This window comes from Ursus maritimus, unplaced genomic scaffold, assembly GCF_017311325.1.
Source record: "Ursus maritimus isolate PB19 unplaced genomic scaffold, ASM1731132v1 scaffold_22, whole genome shotgun sequence".
NCBI classification, from domain to species: Eukaryota; Metazoa; Chordata; class Mammalia; order Carnivora; family Ursidae; genus Ursus; species Ursus maritimus.
In genome coordinates, this window is record NW_024424675.1 from 44718304 (window position 1) to 44727661 (window position 9358).

At 48.5% G+C, this 9358-nt stretch overlaps 1 protein-coding gene across 1 annotated transcript; it reads left to right on the forward strand.

The window, feature by feature from the left end:
* The first annotated feature begins 103 nt into the window (after window positions 1–103).
* Window positions 104–6886, forward strand: FAM217B (family with sequence similarity 217 member B). The gene is made up of 4 exons (XM_040638541.1): window positions 104–251; window positions 1872–1983; window positions 2090–2175; window positions 3585–6886. The coding sequence occupies exons 3-4, from the start codon at window positions 2153–2155 to the stop codon at window positions 4714–4716; spliced, it is 1155 nt and encodes a 384-aa protein (XP_040494475.1). The 5' UTR covers window positions 104–251; window positions 1872–1983; window positions 2090–2152; the 3' UTR covers window positions 4717–6886.
* Window positions 6887–9358: the final 2472 nt, after the last annotated feature.

Sequence of the window (9358 nt, forward strand, 5' to 3'; positions counted from 1 at the left end):
CTTCCCCGCCCGCTGCGTTACTTACATGGCTGCAACTTGTCGGGGCGCAACTTCCCGGCGAGCCTGCGCCCCGCCCCTCGTGACGCCGCCGCGCGCCGGCCCCGCCGGCCAGGCGCAGCCGGGGAGCCCTCCGCGCCGCGCGCCGCCGCCTCCCCTACCCTGCCGCAGCGCGCCGCAGTCCGGCCTCCCCGCCCCGCGCGGGGAAGGCTGGCTGGCGGCCTCGTCACGTGTCCTCGGCGATCGCCCAACAGGTCTGATCAATTTCTGTCTGCATCTGCCCGGTCCCTGCGCCTATCGATCGTAGATCTGTGTCTGCACACATGGAGGACAAGGAAAATGCATGCTTCGGGCCCTTGGACTTCTGGGTTACTGGGTGGAGGGGGGATATGCGCAAAAATTGGCCTTTCTAGAAGCTGGTCCCCTGGCTAATTTGAAGCCTGTAGGTTGACCAGCTCTTGGGATGTCTGCACTACAACCTGGAGCCCGGGCCAGACCGAGGGAGCCTCGCTGCGTAGAGGGCTGGCTTCCTGACCACACATCACCCACAATGCTTTGCCACCCGGACAGCCAGCCAGTTCCCTGGAGGGTGGGGAGGGGGCGGTGCTGCCACTGTCGGTCTCCGGGCGTCTCGCTGGAGAGGAAGATGTGGGAAAGAGAGTTAATGCCCTGTGATGAGTTATGCCGCTGCCCTTAATCGGCCGCTGGCGCTTGGGAAGCATTTTTGTAGCCAGAATCTCAGACCTTTAGCGTTGCTCCGCTGCAAGCCTGAACCATCAGGGAAACCGCGAACTTGCTTTCTGCATTTAAGGACTCTACAAGCTTCTTTTCCTATTTCACTCTGTAACTTGCCGAGAAAACGCTGCGGCTCAAGGTGTAAAGCATGCCTGGTGAAATGAAGTGGGAAAGGCAGAAGCACGCTTTCCAGACAGCAGTGTGGGGCCAGGCATCACAGAGGGTTCCTTTTTACCGTCCAGAGGGACAGAGCAGAAGGAAAACCAAACTCTTGAAGGAGGGCTGGCAAAGTAAAGAACCTTCTCGACATCTAAAATGAATCAAGCCTACTGATGGTTGTATAAGTCATTAATTGTGAGAGCCTGTGTACCCTGGCTGAAAAGGCATACGCGCTTATGAAAAGTAATACAGCAGAGTTTCAGGAAGAAAAAAGTCTTCTACCTCTTGTTTATTTTACAGAGGTAAGGGGATATTATGGAAGAAAGTATTCACTTTCAGATCAGGGCCCTTTTAATAGCCCACCCACTCAAAATCAGGGAAAGCAGCATTCTTGAAATGAGTCAACAGAATTTCAGAGAGATAACATTATATGATCTCTATTACCATACTGACGATCTTTTAATGGATTGATGTGATCGTGAAGGCAGGAGAATTAAAGGGGAAATTCCTCATAGAGTGCTCCTTCCATGAGAGCGGGGATATGTGCATAATCCTGGACATTTTCAAGGCTCTCCTGTAATTACTTGTTGAATGAATGAATGAATAAATGAGTGAGTGGACATGGGAGATTGGAGTAATACCTGACCTTAATTATTAATTAGCCCCACACATTTCCTGAAGGTGTTATTTCTGAGGAGACTCTGTGTGTGTGTGTGTGTGTGTGTGTGTGTGTGTGTGTGAAGGAGAGAGAGGAGGATTCCATTGGCAACATTTATAGCAGATGTGATTTTGTATCTAATATCCACCGTGAAAAACAAACAAGCAAAAAAGATGAAACTGTAAACAGAAGGCAGTACCCGCCCCCCCCAACATTTCAATACTATGCAAATATTTCAAAACAAACCAGTGAAAGCCAGTCCAGTACCCGTGGCAGGACCATTTGCAATTCATACTTACCCACAGTGTTCTGTTGCTTCCAGTTCCGGTGGTGAGGAGTCCTTTCCAAATATCAGAGGAATAAAGAAGTCACTTCCCCAGCTGTCATCATCTGCCTACACACTGAGCAAGAATATTTCAAGCACAACAGAAAAGGTGATGTAAATTTTGAGGGAAAATCTTACTAGATTTGTTCTGTTTTGTTGGTTTTGTGTGCTGTTGTTGTTGTCATGGTATTTACTACTCCATTTCTGTGTTTTAGACAGTCCTTCAAACCCTAGAAGATGACCAGCCATCTGATTTTTTCAAGAAAGGGAATAGGGTGATGAAATCTCACCAGAAAAGCAGGTAAGTGATTTTAATTGCTTTATCTTGCAGAAGGCACATTATATCAGTTCTCCAGGCTGATTATGTGTGGCTGGAAAAAAAATAATGTCTGTGGATAAGAAATATGTATTTATATTTTTTATCCAGCAGAAATGAGTGGGCAAAGTGGTTTTAAACATTACAAGTTAGTAAAAATTCCAGAGGTCAAAATTCTGCCACTGTTAGCAGAGTCTATCATTTTGGGTAAGGCCCTTAATCACCCTTGTATGTTTGTTTCCTTTTTTTATAAAAAAGGATGCCGATAATCACTTTTATTGATGTGCACTGACAGAGTCAACAGAAATTATAAGAGGATTGGTCATGAGTTCCAAATGACAATTCCTTTATCCATTTCTTCAACATATACTGAGCATATGTTAGCTGTTGGCCATGATTCAACATCTTCCATATTTATTAAGGAAGCACATATTTCCAAACGATTGCTTACTGTGGTAGAAACCCGTGGACCAGTGACCCTCTGAGGTTTCCAGAAAGCATGTTGACCACTCATTTTCTTTTATCCTACCTGACCTATGTTCCTGAGAAGTATTATGAATCCTAGTGAGATGCTATGTTTCGGGTAAGTACACAGAAAAGAAAATATTTTCAACTCTGATTGGAGATCCTGCCTCAGAGTAAATCCCCCTGGGGGTAACCAGTTGCTCTGCTGGTCGTCATTGCCATTTCTCTGCCATTCACGAGACAGCAGTAATCCTAAATTTTCATTCTTACTCTGTTTTAAGGCACCATATGATTTTTTCTCTCTCCTTTTAAACACGGTTTTCCTGAGTGTGTTTCCTATTTGAAAATACTTTAATAAGCTTTTGATTTGAGGTACAGGTTGTCTGTGCTACACTCTTTCATATTAAGATTTTAGAGGGCTCAGAATCACCAACAGTTGGTGATTAAGTTGTATAAAACTTGCATTTCACACCTTGTTTACTTTTCATGGAAAACAGCCTTGAAAAAGAAGGCTGTGGCTTTTACTCACTGGTGTCATTAAGCACTTCATCAATAGCAGAACAGATTGAGAGTTTACGACAGATTTTCTCCAAACTGGTGGCTTCTTTCTTTCTTTCTTTCGGTCTTTCTTTCTTTCTTTCTTTCTTTCTTTCTTTCTTTCTTTTTTAGTATACATGACTGGTCTAAAATTATAAGCACTTGAAGAAATGTCAGTGTTTTTCTTAAGTGGTACTATTTGATATCAGACAGAATCCATGCACCTCCTTTTGGCACCTGCGTCCAGCAGTGTTTCTTGACTAGAGCCCGGCGTGGCCCGTTGCCCCTCCCAGGGACACGCAGACTGCAGCCCGAGGAGCCTGTCTGTTTGTTTAATCACAGCCAGACCTCTGTGTCCTATGAACTAAGAATTACAGTTTTATTTCTCACAGCAACATGAATGCTGGTCCATCTTGGAATAAAGCACAACGTTCAAAAAACCCTTCAGGAAAAAGGCAGAGTCAATCCCAAGTGCCCCACGTGTCCTCCCAGCCTCCTGCGGACAGAGTCCAGGAAAGCCGTTCCCCAGAAGGAAAACCCGAATGGAGCCCACTGGGCCCCCGGCGGCGGGGGGCCTCGGGAAACGAGCTGTTTCTGGACCTGCAGTGCATGAAAATCCTGAAGGAGGGTGCCGGCGAAGAGGAGGACAGCGCCAGTGACCTGTCGGACTCGGAGCGCGTGCCCGTGCCGCAGTCTGCGCGCGCGCCCCCGGAGCTGCACCTGCGCGCGGAGGAGATCGACGCCGCGGACCCGGGCCCGGACCCAGACGCGGACCCGCGGGGCGCCGCGCAGCCCGCCTACCACTATGCGGACTTCCTGCCCGCCCCGTTCAGCTCCTGGGACCTCCGTGACCTGGCGGTGCCACCGGGCGCCCAGCCCAGGCCCGCAGCTCGTAGCGGTGCCGCAGGGCTGCTCGCCAGGTACATCGACAGGCTGGTCCAGCTGGAGTGGCTGCAGATGCAGACTGTCCAGGGCGAGAAGGGGAAAGGCGCCAAAGCCAGGCCTCCCACCGCTCCTGGCACGTCCACGTCGGGGGCTCTGAAAAGCCCCGGCAGAAGCAAGCTCATGGCCAGCGCTCCGGCCAGGCCTCCCCAGGAGGGGGCTTGCAAGCTCGGTGCTTCCCGGAGGAAGGAGCTGCTCAGGGAAGAAGCCCGGCCATCCTATTACGCGTTTGACACTTCCCCCAAAGCCCTCCATGCACCGCGGGGCAGCAGGCCGAGTTCTCAGAAGCCAGCCCTCGAAGTGAGGACTGAGGAACAGAGAAAGAAAGCCAGTAAGAGCCCCAGACCCCAGCGCTGGAACCCGCCCTGCAGTGACAGCAGTGGCCCCGGAGCTCCCATGCAGGGGGCTACCTCTTGGGACCCCGTGGACCCCGGTGGGCCCCCCAGAACGCAGGCACTCGCGGGTCTGAAGAAGAAGGGTGGTGCGAGCAGCGGTGCCCACGCCACCATATCCAGTGAGAAGAAACCCAAAACCAATGGAATAAAGCAAAGCACGTATAAATTCAAAAAAGAACCGAAATGATGCATTGCAAAGCCCTGCAGATAGCTAAATGTCCGAGCTCTTCGGAAAGTTACCATACTGTGAATTTCTGATGACCCGCATGTGAGTCGTCGGTGGTCTGCGGGTGCAGCCCCGCCTCACCCCAGCCACACTGGGCTTATTTCCAAAGAAAGGTGGCTTTCAGTGAGCCTTTCTTTGTGTTGACAATCTTAAGCAAATGAGAGCCGTTTAGGTAACAACCCAGGTCTGCGCCATATAACAACATAAAAGGACAGGGAGAGGTCTGAGCTGAGCGCCGCAGTGTCCGGCGGCCCGGTCAGCTCCCCACACCCCGCGCGCCTACGGGTAGAAAGTAGTGCACACAGTTTGCAACTGTGTAGAATCCCAAACATTTGAAACAGGGTTCGTGGTGTCCTCCTCAACTGTCCAAACAGAAATTCTGTCTACTTCAGGCCCAGGAGAGGCTCCAGCTGTTCCTCAGCTTGGGAGCCGCTCCTGGGAGCAAAGTCGTGGAACACTGAGCTGCTTGCGCTTTCCAGACAATGGAATCTAATACTGTCATAGTTGTTTCTTTCTTTCTTTCTTTTTCTTCTTCTTCTTCTTTTTTTTTTGAAGGCATTTTAAACTCAGAGGTGGTGGTGAAGTCCACCTTGGTGTTCTCCACCCTGAGGTTAAAGCAGCGCCCGGACTTGATCCAGGTGCGAGTCAGTGGGTCTCAGCGGGACCGTTCCTGCTTGGTGGGAGCCAAGAGTGGAACGTTCGGCACCTGAGAGTTTCTGACATACGTATGGCTTCTGGAAAAGGTGCACACGCAGCAAAGCCACCACTTCGAGTTTGTGCACGGAAGGCCTGCCACCACAGATACACACGAGAGCACTGTGGCTGTCACTGTCGTCACATACTGATTTGGGACCTGGGTCCTGCGGTCTGGAGCCGACTTAATCTGTTTTACTTGGCAAGAGCAGGATTTTATCACCTTCCTTCAGGGCAGAGGGGTGAGGACACGTTTCCAGATGGAGGGGGGAGTGTCTTCTTATCCTCACCGGGTCATGGCTCCCCGTATGTTCTAGATGCTTCTTATTTAACCACCACTAAGCGAGGTCTACGTGTGCCTCTAGTCTCGCTAGGAGGTTTCTGCTGATACTGTAAATATCTTTAAAACCTTTGGTTGACCACTGGATATACAGTATGTTTTAATAAATAACTGTAGCCAATTTTATCTCTTTAAATGATTATTTGTTTTCATACATACATGTTTCTATTTTCTCACTTTTAGGGCAAAGTAAGAACTTGGCACTTTTCATGTGAAAATGTGTTCTAGCTTGCAGACTTCACAGAGCAGCCAATGTCATCCAAGGCCCTTCAGTTAATAGGATGAGGACATTTGTAAATGAAATAATGCACACAGTTAAATGTTAAGGTCCCATTTTAAAATCTGACTTTATTAATATGGAACAACATATACAGATTTTTATGGCTGTTTTCTTTTCTCCCAAGACTTTATTTCTAGATTTTCACAGATTCTGTCTTATATTCTTTACCTTTCACACCACCTTACTGGAGAGAGCACGCTCTTACACTAAGATCTTGTACCTTTTTATATGGACGAAGACGCACATCTGGTGTGCCTCGCTTCCCTAGTTCTCAGTTATACTGTAAGTCCTCTACCCAGTTTACGCGCTGCGGTTTGAAACCCTAGCGCTGCTCCGACTTCCCCGTCTGTGCTCGCCACGTGGCGTCCCGTGTCCTTCGCCTGCACTGCTCCTCGTGAGCGCAGATGCTCGAGTCCTTTATACCAGCCGGCGCTGCCCCTCATTCATGATGCTCTCGTGGCTACGATGTTTACGCAGCTCTTTAGGACATTTCAGGGCCCATAAATCTCTGTAAGCACATCATGTACACACCCCCGTTATTAATACTAAGGGGTTTCCGCCGAGCTGCTGCCTTCTCCAGGAATGCTGTGCGTGGGTCCTCTCGGAGGTCCTGCAGGGTGGAGGGCCCGTGTTCGCTTTGCCTTGTGGATGTCTGAGCCGAAGACCATCCTGATTAAGAAATTGAGAGGCGGTGCCTCGGATGTCACATTTGTTCCTTGCTCTCTGAATTGAAGTCAGTTGCCTAATTTGGGGAACAGTTATAATGTCACATGTTACAACAGTTTTAAAAGCCTGAAAAAATAGACTTTGCCTATTCACGTTTTTGCCTCAGGTTGACGGTTTATTTTAACCAGGATTCTTGCGATCGGATCAGAGCTCCTGAGGACCAGCAGGGGCTCACTAGAGAACATAAGCACAATTTCATCCCCGCGATCTCCGTTAGCCACCCCGACACAGCCTCATGTTCTAAATGCTGCAGACAAGAACCCCGCCGTGTCTCGCAGACGGCGCCCGAGAGTGGAGTCCTGCCACGTCCGAGCCACCCAGTGTCCTGCCGGTCTGGGGACATGTCACTGTCTTCAGAGAAGTGCCTCTCATCTCTGGGAGTTGTTGAACTACATGTTGTGTTTAAACCAACTTAAATAATCCAAGGTTTAAAATAAAAGTGTAGGGAAAGTTAAGAACACCTGCAGGTTTAGAATCAGTTAACAGAAAAAGTTGTAAAAACATCCAAGAACAGACTGCAAAAACCTGTCTGCGTTAGCCAAGGTTCCTTAGGCTGAGACTATTTCTCAACTCTGTAAGGACCACGCGGCTGAAGGATCGTGACTGACTGGCAGGGCAGGGCGGGTGCTGGTGTCGACACAGACGGGGGTGTCTTTGGTCTCACAGCAGCAACGGGCTGAAAGGAGGAAGGCTTGTCCTGGTTCCCAAGCCAGTAGGCTAGTTTCCAGAAAGACAGAACAGTCTCTACCTTTCATGATTCAAATACTGTCTGTTTTCTCTTACTATTTCACTTACTCAAGTAGTTAAAAATAGAAAACTCTAGGTGGTACTGTGTTTCAAGGTCACAGAGAGGCAGTATTTATGATTTATTCATGTCTGTGTACAGAGGCCCATTTCAAACGGCCTGACCCCATCGAGCATGTTTGTTATTTCTCTTATAATTATTGTATGCTTGGTTTTGTACCTAATAAAATGAAACACGTCTAAGTTTTTGTGAAGCTGGGTTTTTCCTCCCTTGAGTTCAATTAAACAGTAGGAAACGTCTGGGTTTTTCGGGTACGGTTTTGTTTTGCTTTTCGTGCAGTTCTCTTCCTGAGTTTGTCTTATTTCTGCCCAGTCATCTCACAGAACCACGAGGCAGGAGACTCTGCGCCGTGTCCTTTCTTAATACTCAGCAACGTACCTGCCAGCGTGACTAGGTGCCCCTGAGAAGCACCACTGGTGTGGTTTTTTCTTTAATTTTTTATTATGTTAGTCACCATACAGTACATCCTTAGTTTTTGATGTAGTGTTCCATGATTCATTATTTGCGTATAACACCCAGTGCTCCATGCAATACGTGCCCTCCTTACTACCCATCACTGGCACTGGTGTTTTCTTGAGTCCCTGTTCCTCTTATTCCCCCCAGAAGGTGTCAAACAGGGAGCCAGGACGGAAATTCCGTAACAGTAAAGTGATGTGATGGGAGCTCATGCACGAACGTGCCCCTCCTGGGCTGGGCGTCTGCTTTCCCCAGGAGCGCCTGCAGCTGCAGACATTCTCAGAGGCCCTTTGCTCCTTTTTCTAAACTCCTTTCTGACAAGGAGGTGCATTCTTTTGAGTCAGCCAAATAGTGGAAATTTAAAAAATAATTCTGGGACATTAAAAAGCAAAATTCCAGTGAGAAAATTTTATAGACCTTATTGGCTTTATTTAGTGATGCGTGAGTCGGGCAGCATTCCATCCAGCAGGTGGAAAGGAGCTCCAAGGAGTGTGCAACAGGAAGGACTTCTATAGGCAGAACGAAGCAGGCACGAGGAAGTTGTACCAGAAAAGAAAGTGGCTGGGTTATTGCAAACTCACTTTCCTTTCGGGGGTAGCTGGGGTCTTATCAGGCGAATGGCCTCCCTAGAGCTGATCAGGTGACTCCTGACTGCCTGGTTGAAGATCCCGCTCTGGGAGAGCCCAGACTCTGAGTAAGGCCGGGTTCTGTGGCCGGTGGGGCAAAGTCACCCATATGGGCCTGTGGTTCTTATTGGGGGGGGGGGGTTAAAAATAATTTTCTGGCAGTTGGAAAATTAACCATGTTGGAGGTTTTAAATCATAAATTTGTACATAAAATGGTAGATGATTTTTGGATGTTGCTGTTTAATCATCCATGAGGTGGCAAAGAAACCTCTCGACCTAACCTAAAACCACCTCAGTCTAATGGTCTCCTTGTTTGATTAACATCATAAAACAACCATAGCAAGCACAGAATAATGCTCAATGAAGGCACATAGATCATTAATTCGTAAAAATCTTCCTACTAGAGACCCTGCTTTAAACAATAGGATTCAAATATCCCTGTCCTTAGCAATTTGCTGTTGAAGGAATTAACTGTGAAAACACTGGGAAGTATATGTGGAAGTTTTGAAATGGGGTAGTCACGAATGGAACTGTCCCAGCTCGAATGATATTTTAGAGAACACCAACGTCATCTCACTTGCAATCCCCGTCAGCCAGCACGGTTCCGGGGCCCCGCTCCTCTGGCGAGGAGGTGAAGGAGTTCCGAGCCCGCTGCCCGAAATACGCCCCCCCCCCCC